The 22,899-nt window shown below is 40.9% G+C and overlaps 1 protein-coding gene across 9 annotated transcripts in view; it reads left to right on the forward strand.

The window, feature by feature from the left end:
- The window catches only part of myo5aa (myosin VAa), a 189,764-nt gene that overhangs the window by 163,734 nt on the left and 3,131 nt on the right, over positions 1-22,899 (forward strand). For 7 of the 9 annotated variants that reach the window (XM_068017977.1, XM_068017976.1, XM_068017980.1 and 4 more), the window contains 9 exons: positions 2,369-2,443; positions 3,826-3,919; positions 7,018-7,164; positions 9,438-9,592; positions 12,858-12,947; positions 15,007-15,157; positions 18,528-18,810; positions 20,565-20,739; positions 21,971-22,051. In XM_068017977.1, the coding sequence (XP_067874078.1) occupies positions 2,369-2,443; positions 3,826-3,919; positions 7,018-7,164; positions 9,438-9,592; positions 12,858-12,947; positions 15,007-15,157; positions 18,528-18,810; positions 20,565-20,739; positions 21,971-22,051 (1,251 nt within the window). The remainder of the gene's footprint in view (positions 1-2,368; positions 2,444-3,825; positions 3,920-7,017; positions 7,165-9,437; positions 9,593-12,857; positions 12,948-15,006; positions 15,158-18,527; positions 18,811-20,564; positions 20,740-21,970; positions 22,052-22,899) is intronic. The other 2 variants (XM_068017979.1, XM_068017982.1) reach the window with 1 other exon arrangement.

Raw genomic sequence — 22,899 nt, forward strand, 5'->3', positions numbered from 1 at the left:
TCTGTGGAAAATGGGATGGTGGCACTCTAATGTCCAACAATATTAGCTACAATTTCACAAATGAATGAATTATCATCAATGATACATAACATGGAGTCTAACTGAAAACATCTGCTTCAACTTAATATAGTAAATCCATCCTTATTCAATAACTAAACTGATTCGATTAGTTATCATTGACTAGTTACCCACACGAAGCTTTTTGATAAATAACACATGGTGACAGGATGTTGGTGTTTCAATATGTTGTACCAGAGATGAGGATTTGTGCACGCATAACAAATCTTGGCTTTTAGTGGAGATTGGATCCCTCTCAATGGGAAAACCAAAGAGCAAGTCACCTTGAGAGCAACATTGATTGAAGCAAGGGAGAAGATTACAATCTCAAGCCCTCAGCCAGAGTAATAAGTGACATGAGGGGAAGGGAGGGCGAAAGAATATTTAAAAGGGAATGGACTGTCATCAATTACCACTTTAAGTATCAGGTAACAAAGACAAACTGATAGATGCATCTACAGTATATGTCAGATTATTTGTTTAGAAGTGTGAAGGTGAAGAGAAAAAAACCTAGCCATGGCAGTTCAAGTTTTAATATTGAAGAGGTGCAACTTTAAAAGTGATGCAGTGGACCCCAAAACAATTATGGCTCTAAAAGCTAATGGCCTGGGTGTCTGATGGTTCAGTCAATGGATGCACTGTGTTACGTAGTACTTGGCATTGCAGATCAGGAAGGTCCTAAATTCAATCTGAATATAAGCATAATTAACTGATCCAGAATAGGGCATTTTCAAGAACTCTAAAATTGGCCAAGACATTTCCGAGAGGGAAAATGTTCAGCCAGAGGTCCTGCTGCCTATGGCCACCCAATGCCTCTGTTAGAAATTGTACATTTTGCTGATGTCCAGTGCGGACAGGATAAAGCTTGGGTGTGATGGTCAAATAGGCATAGGTTAACCTCACACAGAGTAGCTGCTGGCACTTGTGTCATTGTACCCAGTTAAAGCCGTCACCTTCAGGAGAGGAGGGAAGAAAATTGTGGAAGGTATGGGGTCAAAAAGTAAAACAAAAGGGTGGAAACAATTCACATGAACTAATTTAGATTTATAAGCTTTTGAAGTGTTCATTATCGTTAAATAGAACTAATCTCAACACAACTATACAGCTACTGATGCCAAAATGAAATACAGCAGGCCAAAATGAAAACCCGCAAATGCAGATCACCTGAAATAAAAAGAGAAAGTGGTGATATTACACAGCAAGCCAATCAGTATATGTAAAGAGAAATGACAGGTTATGACATCAGTTCTGATGACTGGTACACACTCCATGCCAGAACTATGTCTTTCCTCTTCAGAAATGCTGATTGACCTGCTATGCAATTTCATAATTTCTTTCTTTATATTTCAGTATTTTATTTTAAAATCATACTTCATCCATTTTTTTCCATGTTTGCATTATTTCAAATAGGACACAGGGCTGTAGGAAGTTTGCCAACAGTAATCCTTTTACCACGTGTTTCAGTTCACGAAAGGTTGTAATTGCAACATTTGCAGTTACCAATATCACATTACAGTTCATAAATTCTCTTGATTCTCCTGGTATACTTCAAATGTTTTCTACAACTCGTGTAATATCAAGACTGAGACTTTAAAGAAAATTGTTTATTGCAATAACAGTTAATATATTGTTTAACAGGAGTTGCTGTTGTAGAAATGGATGAGCAGTAACTTTTAGGCTTAAGTTGTGGCCACTTCACAAATGTACTATTCATTAAATACAATGGCAGCCAATCACTGTGCTCCATACTCCATAGTGTAGCAATGCTAGCAACTCATAGGATGTTAAACTAGATTTGTATCAGTGGTAAATTAGTCCTGCTGATGACAAACACACCATAATTTTACGCTTTTAATGGAGCAATCTTCTGAGCAGTCGTTAGATGCAGTGATACTTCTTCAGACAGACTGGCAAACTCCAGCAATTAATTTCAGGTCGTGTTGTGACACTTTGTGGCAGCTTCTAGTAGCAGCCTTGTTGATCACCCACAATGGATGTTGTCATAGATTTAGCTTCCATTGTACATGACTCCAGCTGGCCATACAAAACTCTGTCTAATGGCCAGGTTAGGTTAGAGTACAAACCTAATGTATTAAATGGTGCAACTCAGAATTTAAGACTAGTCGTTTGACTGGTGCAAAATGAATGACCTTTTGACAGGTTTGAATTTAAAAAGAAATGCACAGAGCTTAAAGTGAAGATCATAGAACACATGCACTCCTGTTAAACAACTGCTGAATATTTCCCATTCTGCTGGCATAATTTCTAAACTGCTTGGGTAATAGCACAAATCTCACCACTGTTTTTGCAGTATTATGAGGAGTTATATGCAGATGACCCCATGAAGTATCAGTTCTACAGGATTTCGCTTTACAAACGGATCATTGTATGTAGATCAAACCATTGTTGTATGGCCTAAATTGTTCTCTTTCCACTGTTTCTCTGTTCTGGAGCACTAACAGAAGAATGACCTGCCTGTGCACCTGCGAAGAAAAGTCTGTTTTTTTCCTCTTATGTATTGTGGCTGCACAACAACTTACTGTTTCTCTGCTGTCACTTTTAACATAGCGTTGCAATATATTTTCAGTGCAGTTTATTGCTAATTCTGTTGGCTTGGTCTCAGTGGAATAAAATCATTGGTTTCGAGTGCAAGTCAAAAAGAATATATTTTAGTATTCCTTTTTTGCTAACTTTGTACAGCTTTTAAAATTGATTTATCAGATCATGAAGATGGTGTTTTTTTCTTCTTCAACACTTGTTCCATTCAAGTATGTTGTCCAACTTGCACAACTTGGGGAAAGCATTTACTGAATTCATAACTGCTTTGTCAACTCAAGTAGTTTCTTCTGTTTCTGACCAGAAGCAATTGGTCACCATTCAACCTTGCCTCAGCTGGGAAGACTCAGGATCAGGGATGACTCCAGGCATTACCCAGGCTGCTGGAGTAACTCCGGAACATCAGCTCATCTGAATTAGAGAGGTTTAGCAGTTTTAGGTTGAACCTAATCCTTTGATTTGAAATGGATTTTGACTTTTGCTTGAAGTCTCAAAATAGTGCAGTTGTCCATGTGCAAGACAATTTAGTTCTTAAAATCCACAAAAATACATTTTGTTGAAACATAACTAATGCAGCTAGTTTTGCGTCTTAAGCTAGGAGGCACAGTTGCAATGGAGCAAGTTGAATTTACCAGGTGGGTGCACATCCACCCATTCCCCAGAGTTGTCTGTCCCATCAGGTACATACGAACATACGAAGTAGGAGTAGGCCACTCGGCCCTTGGAGCCCGCTCCGCCATTCAATAAGTTCAATAATAACTGATTACTCCAAATTTCCACCTACCCCCGATAGCCTTCCACCCCTTGCTTATCAAGAATCTATCTACCTCTGCCTTAAAAATATTCAAGGACTTTGCTTCCACCGACTTTTGAGGAAGAGAATTCCAAAGACCCACGGCCCTCTGAGAGAAAAAATTTCTCCTCATCTGGAACTGTCCGAATGCACCGAACCATTCTAGATGAGGTTTGCTTTTGTTGTCCATGCTGAACTTTGTTTACACTTCTGTGAAACTGCATCAATTAACTGCCAGCTGCCCTGTGTGATTTAAACTTGTTTGTACTAACCTGTTAATGCCAGCAGCCTACACTTACCTTGCATTATGCTATTCTACTAATCTTGAATGTTAGCAATTTTCACTTGCAGCAACATAATTTCAGTAGCATGCTACAGTTCTGTATTTTCAGTCTGGTTTTCTTTGCCCTTTGCTACAGGATCTTATGGAACAACTGGAAAAACAGGACAAGACTGTTCGGAAGCTGAAAAAGCAGCTTAAAGTATTTGCAAAGAAAATTGGTGAACTAGAAGGTATGGTTGTAAAGGTTGAAAATAAACTTCTCCGAAAATAGTTGCTAGTGAGTAAAATGAGAACAGGGTAAGCAGAAGCTTATCCTAGTCCCTTTCGAACCGAGTGCATTGAATGTTTCTGTAATCTTGCTGTGAAAAATTCTTTATGTATCACTTGCTTGTGTAAGATGACAACAATGGAAAGGATGTACAAATGTACAATGACTTCTAATCTATTTTGATTCATTCATGAGATGTGGATGTCGCTAGCAAACCCAGCATTTATTCCCCATCCCGAATTGCCCTTGAAGGTGGTGGTGAGTCTCCTTGAATACATTTGAGTGGCTTATTAGGCCATTTCAGAGGATAGCTAAGAGCCAACCAAATTGCTGAAAGTCACAGGATAAGGACAGCAGATTTTCCTCCCTAAAGGAGGTTGGTGAACCAGATGGGTTTTCACGACATTCGTTTCATGGTCACCATTACTAATACTAGCTTTTTATTCAGGTGTCCAACCCCCCCCCCCCCCCCCCCCAGCTGCTGTGATGGGATTTGAACTCATGCCTTCAGATCGTTCGTCCAGCCTCTGGATCTCTAGTCCAGTAATATAAACCATTATGCTACCGTACTATGGATTATAAATAGTATCTGTTTGCATAATGATAACTAAGGAAAGGGTAGGCCTATCAGATGTACAAGGGAATTTTTGCGCAGATGCAGAAGGTGTGGGCAGGGTTCTTAATGGGTTTTTTATCTCCGTCTTCACAAAGTAGAGGGTTGATGCAGACATTGTAGTTAAAGAGGAGGAGTGTGAAATATTAGATATGATGAACATAATGAGAGAAGATGTACTAGAGGGTCTGATGTCCTTGAAAGTGGATAAATCGTCAGGGCGGATGGTTTGCATCCCAGATTGTTAAAGGAAGCCAGGGAGGAAATAGCGGATGCGCTGAGGGTCATCTTCAGATCCTCACTAGATACAGGAGAGGTACCAGACGATTGGAGATCTGCGAATATTGTACCATTGTTTTAAAAAGTGTGCGAGGTATAGGCCAAGTAATTATAGGTAAGTCAGTCTGACCTCGGTGGTGGGTAAATTGTTAGAATCTATTCTGAGGGACAGGATAAACTGCCACTTAGAAAGGCACTGATTAATCAGGGATAGTCAGCATGGGTTTGTTAAGGGAAGGTCATGTCTTACTAAACAATTGAGTTTTTTGAGGAAATAACAAGAAGGATTGATGAGGGTAGTGCAGTGGATGTGGTCTACATGGATTTTAGTAAGGCATTTGACAAAATCCCACATGGCAGACTGGTCAGAAAAATGAAAGCCCATGGGATACAGGGGAATGTGGCAGGTTGGATCCAGAAATGGCTCAGGGACAGGAAACAAAGGGTGGTAGTCGGTGGATGTTTTTGTGATTGGAAAGCTGTTTCCAGTGGTGTTCCATAGGGCTCATTGGGTCCCTTGCTGTTTGTGGTGTATATTAATGATTTGGACTTAAATGTGGGAGGCATGATTGGGAAATTTGCTGATGACACAAAAATTGGTCTTGTAGTTGATAGTGAAGAGGATAGCTGTAGACTCCAGAATGGGTTAGCACTGCAGCCTCATAGCTCCAGCGACCCGGGTTCGATTCTGGGTACTGCCTGTGTGGAGTTTGCAAGTTCTCCCTGTGTCTGCGTGGGTTTTCGCCGGGTGCTCAGGTTTCCTCCCACAGCCAAAGACCTACCTGCAGGTTGATAGGTAAATTGGCCATTATAAATTGCCCCTAGTATAGGTAGGTGGTAGGGGAATATAGGGAAGGTAGGAATATGGGATTAATATAGGATTAGTATAAATGGGTAGTTGATGGTCGGCACAGACTTGGTGGGCCGAAGGGCCTGTTTCAGTGCTGTATCTCTAAATAAATAAATAAGATATCAATGGTTTTGTTGAGTGGGAGGAAAAGTGGCAAATGGAATTCAATCCAGATAAGTGTGAGGTAATGCATTTGGGGAGGGCAAATAAAGCGAGGGAATACACAATAAACGGGAGGATACTGAGAGGAGTAGAAGAAGTGAGAGACCTTAGAGTGTAATTCCACAGGTCCCTGAAGGTGGCAGGACAGGTAGATAAGAGTGGTGAAGAAGGCATATGGAGTGCTTTGCTTTATTGGCTGAGGTATAGAATACAAAAGCAGGGATGTAATGCTGGAACTGTATGAAACACTGGTTAGGCCACAGTTGGAATATTGTGTACAGTTCTGGTCACCGCATTACAGAAAGGACATAATTGCTCTGGAGAGAGTGCAGAGGAGATTTACAAGAATGTTGCCAGGGTTCGGAAGTCGCGGCTATGAAGTAAGATTGGATAGGCTGGGGTTGTTTTCCTTAGAACAGAGGAGGCTGAGGGGTGACTTAATTGAGGGGCGTAGATTGAGTATACAGGAAGGACCTGTTTCCCGTAGCGGAGAGGTCAATTACTAGGGGGCACAGATTTAAGGTGATGGGTAGAAGGATTAGAGGAGACATGAGGAAAAACCTTGTCACCCAGAGGGTGGTGGGTGTCTGGAATTCACTGCCAGGAATGGTGGTGGAGGCAGAAACCAGTAAGGTACCAGGACGTGCACCTGAAGTGCTGTAACCTGCAAGACTATGGACCAGGTGGTGGGAGGTTGGATTAGATTGGGCGGTTAGTTTCTATTTTTTTTCTTCTCAGCCGGCATGAACACGACGGGCTGAATAGCCTCCTTCTGAGCTGTAATTTTTCTATGTTTCTCTGATGCTAAAATACCCCCTTCCTAACTCGCTAATATTTTACTATTATATTTTATATTATAAAGAGCATGTGAAATATGGTTTGATGCGCAACTTACATTGCTCAGTAAAGAGATTTTGCAGAAATTAATATTTTTGATATTGTAAAATAGCACTCTGCAAGGTGGGAGTATCAATTGGTACTTTCATTTAAGTAACTTTCTGGTGCAAATGTAGTTTTCCTCCAGTGTCTTGAAAACTTGTTTCCCTGTTCATTTATGATGTATAAGTTCTATTCTTCCTTGTACAACTTGTGTGCAATACTTCACATAAAAAGGTCACTTGGAAGATATGTCTGTTCATATTGTCTTTTGTAATAGTGGGCCAGACAGAGAATGTATCTCCAGCTCAGCTAACTGATGAACCCATCCGTCCTGTGAATATTCCAAGGAAAGAAAAGGATTTCCAGGGAATGCTGGAGTACAAGAAGGATGATGAACTTAAGCTTATCAAGAATCTTATACTAGGTAAGTATACACTTCTGCAGTCTTGGCTGTGTTCACTCATTTATCATTTGAAAATGAAGCACTTTTTTTCTTCAGTGACCAACCCCTATTTTCTTGCTGCTGAAGTAGAGAGGAAGCTGCATGAGGTAGTTATGAGCTATTTGCTTTTTGTGCCATTCGATGCAACCACCCCTTGGGTCAGCATTACGCCATACCTGCAAAAAGCTAGAGCCAAGTTTCAGGCCACATTTGACTACTACAGTCATTGAATGTACTAGCCCTATGCTGCATGGTAGCTGCAATGCCCTTGAAGGTTAAACTGATGGGCAGAGACCAGTGCAAATTCAATTATTGAGAGCTAATTTGCCTTAATGACTGTTTTTATATTTCCCTGGTTAGTCTATTAGATGGAATAATGACCCCACCTGCCGCACACTTCCCATTTAAATTGTACAAACAACTCGGAAACCAGCAGCTTTTAGTTTTCAGTTGCTCAAGCAGTGTGTAATTAATCTATTTCTGATTTAGTACTTGGATTTTAATGTGATGTAAATTTTGATCAATGACTATCACATTCACAGTGCATAGGGTTTAATGATCAGATTTTCATTTTTTTTTTAAAAAAAGGCAAATTTGAATGGTAGTTTAAGGTTAGGAACCAGCCCGATATGTACATAACTTCCTGGCACTTTGCATCGATAACCCTAGAGATTGCTGGAACTGCACCACTAAATAATGAAAAGCACCTAATGAGGCCAAGATAATTTTTCTTAATTTAAACAGGAAACTTCAGTTCCTCTGATTGACCAAACATACTGAGCCCACCAGTATCATTCCGCAACATTTCAAGGGCTGTGACGATCACAGTGGCTTTAATTCAGCAAACTCAATTTTGCCATTGATTTTAATCGGAGCGGAGCTATGATAATTAGCCGTTCAAGATTTTTGGTGAGGATCTCTGTGGAGCAGCACAAAGTCCCAACAAATCATGGGATGCTGTACATAATGGCATAAGTCACTCATGCCATAATTTCCTGGAGTTTCTGCATCATAGCTTCATGGTACATCTGCAACATTGTTTTCAGGAAATTCTGGCCTGATGTCTTTTATTTTATTTATTTTGTTTAGATACAGCACTGAAACAGGCCCTTCGGCCCACCGAGTCTGTGCCGACCAAGAACCACCCATTTATACTAACCCTACAGTAATCCCATATTCCCTACCACCTATCTACACTAGGGGCAATTTACAACGGCCAATTTACCCATCACCTGCAAGTCTTTGGCTGTGGGAGGAAACCGGAGCACCCGGCGGAAACCCACTCGGTCACAGGGAGAACCCAGAATCGAACCCAGGTCCATGGAGCTGTGAGGCTGCGGTGCTAACCACTGTGCCATTGTGCTGGGATATGGAGAGCAGACCAAGTGTATATTTAAATTAAATGGGCACATCATTAAATGCTGGTCCCTAACCCCCAGTGGATTCTCCCAGCCCAATTCATGTCACTGCAATGTCTGGTCAGCAGCAGAAAATCTAGGTTTACATGAGCAAAATCATTCCCCTGCCCTCAGTAATTAAAAGAGCCGGGACCAAGACAAAGATGATAAACAAATCTAGTCAGAACCCAGTATTTAACACTGAAGAGACTATTCTTGCATGTTTTTTGCTTGCAAGGCTAAATGCTCTGACTAGTGGTAGGAAATAGCTAGGCCCAGTGGAAAATGCTGCTCTGATTACTTTCAGGTTTGTTGTACTGAACCGGGAGTAAAGGAGGTTGAAGATTATTGCAGTCCACTTCCGAAAGTAACAATATAAATTGCTGTACAATATTGATTTGTAATTGGCGCAAAGGGCTAGTCTATTTTCTTCATTCATTGTTCAGAAAATTGCAGTTGTGACCACCAGGGAACCATTCAAGTGACTGCATTTGATGTTTACCTGGCTATGTCGTCATCAGCCATTTATCACCGGCACAGAAATGAAAAGCGCTGCAACGACATTCGTAAGCTAGCAATCACCCTGGAGTGTGGGTGGAAAGAATGAACCTGTACTGCAGATCTCCTCTGCTGTATGTTGATTTAGACAGGAGCAGCATCATCCTCAAGGTTGTGGGGAACTCCATGTCTTCCCTAGCTGAATGATGATCTGTGCCAGTGAGGAATGTACAGTCGGTGGATAGGTCAAGCCTATCAAGGTCAAACGTAGGTCGGCCCTGTGTTTCGCCTATAGCTCTTTAGTCTATACCTTTTTGTACTGCCTTTCTGAAATTAAAATGCACTCCATTTAAACCCCAGAACTAAAGCCTCGTGGTGTGGCTGTCAACCTGATCCCTGGTCTGCCAGCGTACATCCTGTTTATGTGTGTACGCCATGCTGATTACATTAATGATGATCAGAGAGTGCGATCCCTGCTGACATCAACTATTAATGGCATCAAGAAAATCTTGAAGGTATGAATATTCTTTTAAGGGTAGTATGAATCTAGAAAAGAAAATTTAAATAATGTGCCTCACTTTTTTTCAATGCGTTAGTGAACCTCCTAGAATTAGCAGATATAGTGGATGATAAAGTTATTTCTTGCCATGGTGATTGGCAAAAGAAACAATGGCGCAATGAGGAAAAACGGGCCAAATGGCCTCCTCCGGTGCTGTGAGATTGGTGAGATTGGAACTTTCTGGTTTGCCAGTCCAGTACCATAACCACTCGGCTGCTGTGCTCGTGCTAATTCTTTGTAGACAGAAGCAGTAGTGACTACAAATGCTGGAAATGCATACTGGGGCCACCTGTTTATGAAAAGAGTTAAGATTTCAGGTAGAGACATTGGCCGAAGTTTACCGATTGGTAACTTGTTTAAATTAATTGGAATGAAGCCAGTGTTTAAAAAGAAGACGCTGATCGGAAAATCTGGGCTACTTGTTAGAAGTTCTAATAAAGGTTCTCGCCAAAGGTTAACCTTTTTCCTTTTTGCTGATTGGCCTGTAATTTTTTTCAGATTTGCAGCATTTATATTCTTTTTATATATCATAGTATACATTTGTTTTGTTTTGTGTTTACCATGATTTGATAATACCTGAATCTATTGCATGGGGTAGATTCTGGCAATGATATGATTTCAATGTGCTACTGTTAGAACTGCTGCATATTGATCATATTCACTGAAGCACAATACATTTCCAACCACTGTCGTCACATCATCCAACCTCACAACTCTGATTGATCCCAGTTGAATAAATCCTTGATAAGTAATCAGACCATTAACATCAATGCTCCCTTTATGATGACCAATAAGATCCATTTAGCAGGAATTTCTTTGTTTAGAAAATGTTGTGCAATTAGAAATCCTTTATCCTGTGCTTATATATAAGCAGCAATCACCAGAACTGAGGGTGAAAGAATATTTTAAGGAATAACTAAAGATAATCTCGACACCGTTCAGTAATACTGCACCTAAGAATGAAGTAACTGGTAAATAAAGAATATATGGCAGGAACCTAGTAATATGGTATTGATACTAAGGGTGGGACATACTAACTAACATGAATGATGCAGTCATGAGTTTCTATGATGTTGGGTTGACCTAGGTTTGTTGTATCCAGCAGGCATCTGGCATGTAGTTTGTTTACTAAATGTGCATAAAGCTTAGCGAATTGATTTTAAAGCCAGTATAATTATCAGTGAATCAATGCCATGCATTGCATTCCAATCTCATAACATCTATATAAATCATTGATCAGGTTGCAGTTGGAATAATGTGTTGTCCACTTTTAGCTACCTTACTTTTCAGAAAAGGTATCATGGCCGGAAAGGGCGCAGAAGAACTTCACCTGCCGAGAATGAGAAGCTTTAGTTTTGAGGGAAGACTAAAGAAAATGGGACTAGCATTAACAAATGTTGAGATATAACAGACATGCTCAAAATTCTGAGATGTTTTGATAAAGCAGATCAGGGAGAAACATTTCCCCTTGTTCGAGTCAGTAACTAAAGTGCATAAATTTAAGATCATAACAAAAGGAGAGGTTAAATTGTTTTAATACAGTGGAATGTTAGGACATGAAATACTGTAACAGAAACAATAGTGGCAGCAGAATCTATAATAGCCTTCAAAAGGAAAGTGATTAATATTTGAAAAAGGAAAATTTAAAAGGATATGGGGAAAGGGAGTAGGATTAAGTGGTTAGAGCTTTTAGAGAGTCGCCATGTGGTAAATAGATGTCCTCTATAATGCAAATTTCCATGTTATCAGTGATACAGCAGTTCCGTAGGATGTCGAGGTTCTATATTTATTCTGTAGCATGCCAAAACACATACAGTGAAGAGTCATTTAGCAGCACAATTCCCCAGCTGTGGGTGAAGAGTGCAAAAGCTTTTACAAAGTGGTTTATCGGAAAACACAGTCCACTGTATTAATTTTTCAGAAATTACTGTAGCTGTGCTAGTGGCCTGGTATGAAAACAGCCAAAAAGTAATAAGTGAACTTCTTATAGTTTTTTTTTCCTGTTACAAATGCATCAAAGCCAGATCTGCAGTTTGACCAATATAATCTTTCTGGGGCCACTTTAAGAAAAAAAGATTGTAGACGCTGAATTTTATTGTGGGGAATGTAAACGAGCTCCAAAAAGATTATCAGCCATCATTAAATGTTTAGTTCAGGAAAAAACTAAACTGTCAGATGTCAATATGGGAAATGTAAGATCAACCTAACATTTTTTTAAAGTCATTTTGTATTCTTTTATTATTACACAACTATTATGCAGTTTCCACACTCTTTTCCAAAAGGTTTTGGTGCCATTTTCTCATCATGTGCTGAGTGCTGAATGTAATACCCCTAAATCGGTTCAGCACTTGTCTCAACAGTGAATTTCAAAATTTTACTTTTCAGCAGGACACTGTCAGATTGCATTACCTTTTAGGCTTTTTGTGAGACACAGGTTCAAAAATTATCACTTGCTGCGAGAGTATTCCCAAAATAACTTCAATTGTGATTCAGCACTGAATTTGGGTGCACTTGGTGTCCAGTGCTAAATCATTGCGGGATACCAGAATGTTTTGGAAATGATTGTGAGAACGAAGTAATATCTTTGGTCATCCTTGAAACGCATGGTCGGCTTTTGCAACATCAACTTCTTATAGTTTTTTTTTCTGTTACAAATGCCTCAAAGCCAGATCTGCAGTTTGACCAATATAATCTTTCTTGGGGCCACTTTAAGAAAAAAAGATTGTAGTCGCTGAGATTATATTTCATTTTGAGTATCTACCCGTTTATATTGGAAGGTTCATGATTATGATCTATGTAAAATTTTCCTGCAGTATGCTTTTAATATTGCATTTTTAATGCTTGTTAAACTCCTTAGATTTTAGAATAGGGTTAGGGTTCTCTTGTCTCTTAAAAATAAATTATTAAAGGAGTGGTATATTCAGCATCAGCATTAAGGATGACACTTAAACAATAATTATCTCGAAGTACAAAATTTCTGTGTGTCATGAAGAGAGTCACCAGACAAATTTAGCATTATATCCAGAATACCTGTACAGATTACCTGGCCATCAACACTCGGTTATGATTTGCTGGAATTATTGTGAGCGTATACTGAAGATGCCAACTGGACACTCGGCAATCTATTGCTGAGATATTTTCACGGGAATATTTTTCTTTAAGCTTACTTAAGACTTGTTTTCCTGATGTTCTTGCTTTCTCCCAACCCACCCTTATTGCAGAAACGAAGTGATGACTTTGAAATTGTCTCATTCTGGTTGTCCAACACTTGTCGCTTCTTGCATTGTCTGAAGCAATACAGTGGAGAAGAGGTAAAGTGCAATTTAAAGTCTGTCATGGAAAAGTTATCTTATAAATTTGTTTCATTGCTGTCATCCTATTGTAGCTACCAAAATATATACCTTTTCCTTATTACAACTGCACACATCACTCTTGCTGCTCTTGGCAGTTAAAAATGGTTAAAGAAAAAGTGTATGGTGCCACAGAAACAAGTCTTAATTTTCAGTTTCCCAAGCTTTGTTGTGATGTAGAGACAGTTTTGGAGTTCTCCAAGACTTGAGAAAATGTAGTTGTGAAGGAACCAGCAAGTTCAATATAGGAAGAGAGGATAAAGCAAAAACAGGCATCGTGCTTTACTCAGGAAACTCATTCTGCTATTGAATCATTTTGCTTGCAGTATGAACAAAAGCTGTAGGATAAATAGATATAACATTTTATTTAAATAGTGGTGATTTAAAAATGTGTTTTTATTTCCTGGCAAATAATTTTGATTTGATTTTGGGCGGCACAGTGGCGCAGTGGTTAGCACAGTAGCCTCACAGCTCCAGCGACCTGTGTTCGGTTCTGGGTACTGCCTGTGCGGAGTTTGCAAGTTCTCCCTGTGACGGCGTGGGTTTTCGCCGGGTGCTCCAGTTTCCTCCCACAGCCAAAGACCTGCAGGTTGATAGGTAAATTGGCCATTGTAAATTGCCCCGAGTGTAGGTAGGTGGTAGGAGAATGGTGGGGATGTGGTAGGGAATATGGGACTAATGTAGGATTAGTATAAATGGGTGGTTGTTGGTTGGCACAGACCCGGTGGGCCGAAGGGCCTGTTTCAGTGCTGTGTGACTCTGTGAAATCTGCTGATCGGAATATATTCTATTGTGCATTAATATGCTAATAATGAATACACAGGGCTGAATTCTATAGGGCTGCCGCCAAAATGGGAAGCGGGTGAAAAAAATGGGGGCCTGCACGCCAAAGAGCCGCTGTGATTCCAAGTGCGGTGGCTCATTTAAATAGCTAGGTGGGCTGACCCCCCTGCCCCCCACCAAATACATGGAGAAGACGGCCGTCTGGCATTTTTAAAGGGCTTTGAGCCCTTCTGGGATTTTTTAAGAAAGCAATAAACATTTATTAAAATTAAAACTGGTATTTTTGCACCTCTCTCATGCCCCCCCTCCCAATAACCACAATATTAAATACTTGCCCCCTCCAGCCCAAAACACTTTTCTTCAATTGACCTTCCCCACCCCCCCCCCCCCCCGGCCACCAAAGTACATCAACTATAAACTTTACCCCTTCTCACCATCCCCTCCATCAATGAGAAGACTTTATCACTGCTCCCCCCTCCCGACCAGTCTGGCGTCTCGATTCCCTGGACGGGGATCAGAAGATGCGGGAGTGCTGGCCAGCGGCACGAAGATTGCAACAGGACCGGAGGCGGGCCTGCAATTAAGTTAGGTATGTAGATTTATTTAAATACTTAAATGCAGGGCCTGTCATCAAGCAGCAGGGGGGGCCAACACGAGGCCTCTCCGCCTCCGTGGAGATCGGGTCGGGCCCTGCTGGCGTCGAGGTCCGTGGCAAGCCTCATCCGGGACAATCTTCGTTCCCCCCCCCCCCCCACCGCCACAGATCCTGGGCCTCTATAAAATCCAGCCCACAATGTATTTTAGTCAGCTGTCAGCTCCCTGTTTCAGAATACTGTTAGAGGTGCAGCCTGGTACATTAATCCAGAAGTACAGACCCCTATTCCACACGTTATCAAACTGGGCATGGAATTTACGGGGTTCACCAGATCGTCACATTTATGTCAATTCAATGCAATTATTAATCCACTTAAATTAACACACAAAGCAATGTTTCACATATTAGTTCAACATTGTACTACTGATGAAAACTAGATTCCATAGAGTTTTGAACTAATATTGGCATCAAAAGTAATCAGAAGCTTGTTCTTAGTTTATTGAGATTGCATGTAGCCTGTGATACATTTTCTCTTTCTGTTTTAGTTTGTTCATTGAGTAACATGATGAAGGGTGTATTGTCAGTGCAAACAGCTTTCATTACGATTTTTTGTTTACCATTGTAATTTGCACATTATTTCAGGCATTCATGAAGCACAACACTCCTCGACAAAATGATCATTGTTTGAGAAACTTTGATCTTGCTGAATACAGACAGGTGATAAGTGACTTAGCAATTCAGATATATCAACAGCTCACCAAGGTCATGGAAAATGTCCTGCAGCCAATGATTGGTAAGCATTTGCAAATAATGAGAATTAAGGAAATAAAATTGTTATTAAGAAACATTGCCTGTAACTGGTGAAAACAGGAAGTCGCTGAACCTCATTTCTTAGAAGGTACAGTAAACTAAGAGATTACTTTTGGGTGTCAGGAGGAGGAATTGACCTGGCTAAATCCATTTGAGACCAGAACTTTGATTTATTGTACGCTTGAATAAGGGATCAGACATTGAGGGCACTAATACTTTTTGGTATTTGAGTGGCGTAAAACAGGGCTGTGTTCTCGCACTTGCACTGTTTGGGATCTTCTCCCTGCTGCTTTCTCATGCGTTCAAGTCTTCTGAAGAAGGAATTTTCCTCCACACAAGATCAGATGGCAGGTTGTTCAACCTTGCCCGTCTTAAGAGCGAAGACCAAAGTACAGAAAGTCCTCATCAGGGAACTCCTCTTTGCTGACAATGCTGCATTAACATCTCACACTGAAGAGTGTCTGCAGAGACTCATCGACAGGATTCCGGCTGCCTGCAACAAATTTGGCCTAACCATCAGCCTCAAGAAAACGAACATCTTGGGACAGGACGTCAGAAATGCTCCATCCATCAATATTGGCGACCATGCCCTGGAAGTGGTTCAAGAGTTCACCTATCTAGGTTCAACTATCACCAGTAACCTCTCTCTCGATGCAGAAATCAACAAGCGCATGGGAAAGGTATCCACTGCTATGTCCAGACTGGCCAAGAGAGTGTGGTGAAAATGGCGCACTGACACAGAACACAAAAGTCTGAGTGTTTCAAGCCTGTAATCTCAGTACCTTGCTCTACGGCAGCGAGGCCTGGACAACATATGTCAGCCAAGAACGACGTCGCAACTCATTCCATCTTCGCTGCCTCCGAAGAATCCTTGGCATCAGGTGGCAGAACCGTATCTCCCTCGCAGAAATCCTCGAGGCGGCCAACATCCCCAGCATATACACCCTACTGAGCCAGCGGTGCTCGAGATGGCTTGCCCATGTGAGCCGCATGGAAGATGGCAGAATGCATTGTACAGCGAGCTCGTCACTGGTATCAGACCCACTGGCCGTCCATGTCTCCGCTTTAAAGACGTCTGCAAACGTGACATGAAGTCCTGTGACATTGACCACAAGTCTTGGGAGTGAGTTGCCAGTGATCGCCAGAGCTGGCAGGCAGCCATAAAGGCGGGGCTGAAGAGTGGCGAGTCGAAGAGACTTAGCAGTTGGCAGGAAAAAAGACAGAAGTGCAAGGGGAGAGCCAACTGTGTAACAGCCCCGACAACCGATTTTATCTGTAGCGCCTGTGGAAGAGTCTGTCACTCTAGAATTGGCCTTTATAGCCACTCCAGGCGCTGCTTCTCAAACCACTGACCACCTCTAGACGCTTACCCATTGTCTCTCGAGACAGGGAGGCCAAAGAAGAAGAAGAAGAATACCTTTTAATAGTGAAAACACGTCACCCATATACTGAAAATTAACTTTTGGGGAATAAATTCCAATGTTGCAAGCTGATCCTTCCTACAGTAAGTAACAGAAATATTGTGACCCGAGATGAAAGAACAGCCTGGAACATGGAATCAAGTTTGTGCTGGCAGAAAGCTGGAGAGCAAGGAAGTCTTTTGAACTGCAGCAGCAATATGAAGTTATTAAAAACCAGAGGATCCACTATCTAAAGGCGGAAGCAAGTTCCATCTCTCAAGTTCAAACCCAAATACCCAATGAGCATTTATATTGGACTGTAACAACTGCATTCCAGTTTTTTCCATATTATTCTCAAACAGAAAGAACAGCGCCTCTTTGATAATATCTGTTAGATAGAACAGAATTATAAAATATATAGGGGGAGAAATTTGTTTGCACTATGCAGACTTGCCTTGATTTCCCCGGGGGCAGGCAATGCCGTGGTCCCCTACCTGCGCAGCCCACTTCTATATCATCATGATATAGATATAGGGCGGCACAATGGCGCAGTGGTTAGCACCGCAGCCTCACAGCTCCAGGGACCCGGGTTCGATTCCGGGTACTGCCTGTGTGGAGTTTGCAAGTTCTCCCTGTGTCTGCGTGGGTTTTCTCCGGGTGCTCCGGTTTCCTCCCACAAGCCAAAAGACTTGCAGGTTGATAGGTAAATTGGCCATTATAAATTGTCACTAGTATAGGTAGGTGGTAGGGAAATATAGGGACAGGTGGGGATGTTTGGTAGGAATATGGGATTAGTGTAGGATTAGTATAAATGGGTGGTTGATGTTCGGCACAGACTCGGTGGGCCGAAGGGCCTGTTTCAGTGCTGTATCTCTAATCTAATATAGTCCCGCAGGGCTGCCTGCCTCTGGGTAACTGCGGTAAGTCGACATAGCACTGCTAGAAGCAGCACTACATGAATGAATTTCTGCCCAATTGAATTTAGCAAATATGAATGAGTTTTTTTTAAATTTACTTCCTCTTGAATACAAGGAATTGAACCTGGGTGGCCATGAACTAAAGTAGCCCCCAGTGGAAAGATTAGTGCTTACTCATCACAGTTTTGGAGGTTAACTGTTGTTTACTATGAAGTTCAGTATCAGCTGGAATTCGCCCATCCAGCATTTTGTTTAATGTATGTTAGGAATCTGCTCCATTAAGATTAAAAGTGTTTTCCAATTCAGGGCCCCAGGCACACGGTATTTAATGCAACCTCCTCTATTACTATGCAGAAGGCCCCGTGTATCCTGGCATACCTTTTAGAGACTTCATTGCAATTGGTGCTATTTGGGATACTGAAAATAGATGAAGGTATGAACAAGGTCACACTGGCAAACATGGAAAAGCCAGCCCATCAGATAATGGACATCTATTAGAATGCCAAGCTTTTGAAAAACAGGACCTTTTTAGATGATTTTGAAATCCCTTTCAATGTTGCAGGCGGAAATCATTTTGGATAGTTGGCATGTTTGGCCCGCTGTTAAATCCCTGAGGCAGGACTGTTCGCTCATGCTTTCTAAATATGGATATTGGGAGAGTTCTTTTATTCCCTAGGGGTACTTCACTTTATGAATGTTACGTTTAATTATGTATGGTCGGCCTCCGTGTTTCTGAGGCTGGGTGTGGAAATGCGACATTCTGCTGCTTTTCTCATGGGTCCCATCAGCTTGTACAAGTGCTGCTATGATATTGAACAATGTGATGGGCTCAGAGATGCTGATGAAGCTGGATGTGTCTTTTACTGTGTAGGGGAGGGAGGGAACACAGTTAAATAACAGAGTTGAAAACTCAGCACTTTTCTGTGAGGAAGACTAATTTGTATGCCATTAAAGGCTGCTACTAATCTTCATTCTTGCTCCAAAGGGAAAGTTGGATTGAAAGTTCTATTACTAACTTCCTTTTGTTGTGAAATAGTTTCAGGTATGTTGGAACACGAGACTATTCAGGGAGTATCTGGGCTAAAGCCCACAGGTCTTCGTAAGAGGACATCCAGCGTTGCAGACGAAGGAACCTATACTCTAGATTCTATTGTCCGGCAACTGAATAATCTCCATTCCACAATGTGCCAGCATGGTATGGATCCCGAGCTCATTAAACAGATTGTCAAGCAGATGTTCTATATCATTGGATCTGTCACCCTCAACAACTTGCTTCTTCGCAAAGACATGTGCTCATGGAGCAAAGGAATGCAGATCAGGTAAGTGATCCATCCAAAATCGTTAGAAAGTTAGGTACTCTGCAGTGCTGTTATGTAGAAAACCCATGGGTATTAACAGAATATTGTCACCTATAATAGCCTGCATCTTCAATAACAATGCAAAAGTAATTAATTTTAAAAACGGTGAGATTATTTCTTTTTTATTTCCTTAAAGTTGAGCAATTTAAAGCATTTAAGCATCATCAAATATGGTGGAAAATATTAAATGCTAATTAATTTTTAATGTACAGAACATTCAGACGTAGGCCAAAGCTATGTAATGAACTCCTTTTCACAGTTGTAGAAGTGTGCTCCATCGCTCGTTGGTAAACAGTAACCGACTCTTCAACTTATTTTCAGCCGTCAGCTCAAACCAGAAATAACTTTCTAACAAACATTTCCGTCAGAGCAAAACCCAGTTCAGATAGTTTCTCTTAAAAACAAAGCAAAATAGGAAGAAATATGTTTCTTTTCATACAACAGCTATATATTTTTAAACTGCCCCATACTTCCAATTAGTACAAACTTGAATTCGGATCTAACTTCAAACTTTAAGTGGTGGTTTAATTTTCCAATCAAAGTACAGCAACATCAACATTATTCTAAGGTGTTTATCGTTGGGTATTCATGGCAGTGGATCTTTAAGGTTTGGATCTCATTGGATATTTGGGGACAGATTTCAGGGTCCAGTATGCCTTGTCCATGCCAATTTTTCATGCAGGCGAGGCGTACTGAGTAGTAAAATCTGGCAGAAATTGAGTTTTGCCAGATTGCTGCCTAATTTTGACCCTGCACCAAATTCCAGCTGGTCCCGTGGTAAGTGTTGGAAGCTCTCAATCGAAGCAGGCGGAAGCTTTGTTAGTATATTCATAGCTGGGAGGCATCCTGGAGACCATGTTCCCAGCACGTCCCAGGCAAAAGGGGTTTCAAGATCCATCTTTCAGGTGGGCACGTCTTTCAGAAGCACATTATGATTTAGGTTAGTGCTTATAGTTTATTTTTTTGGCTTTTTCTTAATTTTTAAAGATTTATTTCCAGATGACAGGTTTTCATGAGCTTTTATGCCAGCTGTTTAAGTGGGTTTTTTTTTTTGCCCTCTTCCCCTCTTTCCTGGTGTCTTGATCTTACATGAGGTGAAATGACCTTGCCTCCTGCTTTCTCTCCCAAAAGAAATCCGTGTTAATCCGTGGGGAGGCAGTGGGAGGTGGTCATGTCACTGGGCTAGTAATCCAGAGACCCAGGCTACTACTCTGGGGACATTGGTTCAAATCTCACCATGGCAGATGGTGAAATTTAAATTCAGTTAATCTGGGAATATAAAGAAAAAAGCTAGTTGAAGTGTGACCATGAAACTATTGTTGTTTGTTGTAAAAACCCATCTAGTTCACTAATCCCCCTGCCGTCCTTACCTGGTCTGGCCTACATGTGACACCTGACCCCTGACAGCAATGTGGTTGACCCTTTTTTTTAAAAAAAGCCCTCCGAAATGGCCAAGCAAGCCACTCAGTTGTCAAGGGCAATTAGGGATGGGCAATAAATGCTGGCCTAGCCAGTGACGCCCTCATTCCACAAACGAATAATTTAAAAAAATCCAGTTTAACGTTGCTGTCAATTTATGCCTCTTGAACTATCGTTGCATAACCTGTTTAGTAAATGAGTCATGTCCTAATTTCAAATGGATTCTTTTAATAATCTGCTAACCTATAATCTGTATTTCAAACCAATCTAACCTGATTTTGTTCTTTGTTCTGCAGGTACAATGTGAGCCAACTTGAGGAGTGGCTGAGGGACAAGAACTTGCAGACCAGTGGTGCAAAAGAAACTCTAGAGCCATTAATTCAGGCTGCACAGTTACTGCAGGTGAAAAAGAAGACTGATGAGGATGCAGAGGCCATTTGCTCAATGTGCAATGCCCTTACCACTGCTCAGGTATGCTGCAAAAATAAATTCTGTCTGTCAGTGCACATTCATCAATAATAATCATTTCAAATTAATTTTTAAAATACTTTTCTTGTCAAATTTTCTCTTTTTTTGAAGGTGTTGACTCCTTGCTGGAGTACATTTCCACAGGCATTGATCACCGTCTAGGACCTTGGCCACTTGCCTATTATTTATGGCTGAGGCTTGTCAGTGAATGTTTTGCTGTCAAGGCATCACAGCTGAACCCAAACCAGCCCTCACCTAAACTCCTCGCAAGTGCATCTCCAACAGGGATGGTGATCAACAACAGAAACTTTGGTTAATTCTCCTTTTCCCCAACATCAGGGCATTAAGTCTAACCGCACAATCTCTATTTCTGCCCCAGTATAGATCAGAGTGGGAAACTGGGATTTCTAAAATACGAATAAATCAAATCATTTAAAAATACTAAGACCATTCTAATTCATTGACAGATTTGTGGACTTGTATACGTATTATCTATTCTCCAGCTTAAAATGGTAAATTTCCCGTGTGACCAGAGTCGGTTGTAAGGACACAATCACCAGTGTGAAAACATGTCTAACAGCACAACCTTTTTATAGTTTAAGACAAATACTGAAACTTAGTGGAAACAAGTTTCTATTGAAAAAACAAACTTCTTGTGGTGACTGGCACAGTGGCACAACCTTCAGTGCAAGAAGTTCTGGGTATAATTTTGCCCACTCCTTCTAGGAAGGAGTGAAAACCACAGAAGGACCCAACTGAATAGCTGGTTGTAGGAGGGAGTCGTGAAATAAATATTTCCTTTAGGTCATAATGTTGACAATGGTTTATATCAATCATACTATTCATCCAAGAAAATACTTTAAGATGTATTTGTTAGCTTCATAATGGAGGTAATTTAACAAAAAGCTTAACTAGACATAGAGACAGAGGCTTAGATTAATCGGTTCATGTTGCAAATCGTGCACCATTAGATTGGTATCAAGTGAGTATTTCTTGAGTGATAACATCACATAGAGTTGGATCCCATTGTAGTTCATTCATGGGGTGTGGGTATCGCTGGCTAGACCACCATTTATTGCCCATCCCTAATGGCCTTTGAGAAGGTGGTGAGCTGCCTTCTTGAACCGCTGCAATCTTTGGGGTACAGGTACATCAAACTAAATCAGTGACAGGCTTCCAAACTCTGTAGTAAAAACTTGTAATAGTAACTGCATTTTCTTTCTTTGCCAAACAGATTGTGAAAGTCCTAAATTTGTACACTCCTGTTAATGAGTTTGAAGAGCGTGTAACTGCCTCATTCATACGTACTATTCAGGTAAACCTTTATGGTCTTTAATTGTTCTTTTCCTCAGAAAAAAATGCTTAGTCCATATCGTCCCCCTTCTCTTTCATATACATTTAACAAATTTAACTTTGGGAATTTATAATAGGAATATTGAAATGTTTAATATGACATTTCACTAAGTGTTTACTTGCGTAGTGAAGGGTTGATATTTTCGTAATAAAGCAGCTCCTGATATTTGAGTTGTTTTTATCATGGTTTCTTTCAGCTTGCGTGTGAGTAGAAAAATAAAAAAATCAGCGTGCCTTGGGTCATAGACATTTTCCAGTGCCCAATGGTGATTATCTAGAATTTTGACATAATTTAATCAAATTTTGGAAGTCGAGCAGCTTTGAGCTAATTTTTCTTCTGTGTTGCTGCTGTGAGTTCCTACAAACCAGACGGATTGTAATTATCTTTAGGATAAAATTTATTTCCTGTATAGGACCTTCAGGAAAATCTTTCTTTGGAAATTGTGTAGAAAGTCTTCGGTATTTTACATGGTCCCTCTGTACAAGAAACAACAGCATGTGTTGCAGGATTGATATTTGTTTCCCTCTAGTAAGCATCAGTGTCAGTACATGATTATTTCCCGGAATCTATTGTCATTTGGTTGGCATCCTTCCATCTATGAAAGATGATGGACATGCAGCAAACAATCCATTTAAGTGAGGTGTCTTCTCTTGGTGCACCTTTGTTGATGGCTGTGAAGGCCAATCCTTGAGAGGCAGGTTCTGCCAAAGTGCTGCACGTGAAGCTGCCAAGTGACTCTGTGAATTGTTGGTTTTGATGTTAGTGCCCATTCCCAAGCTGGTGTAGCAACTGGTAGTCATGGTAGTTCA

The sequence above is a fragment of the Heterodontus francisci genome, chromosome 38 (assembly GCF_036365525.1).
Source record: "Heterodontus francisci isolate sHetFra1 chromosome 38, sHetFra1.hap1, whole genome shotgun sequence".
NCBI lineage: Eukaryota > Metazoa > Chordata > Chondrichthyes > Heterodontiformes > Heterodontidae > Heterodontus > Heterodontus francisci.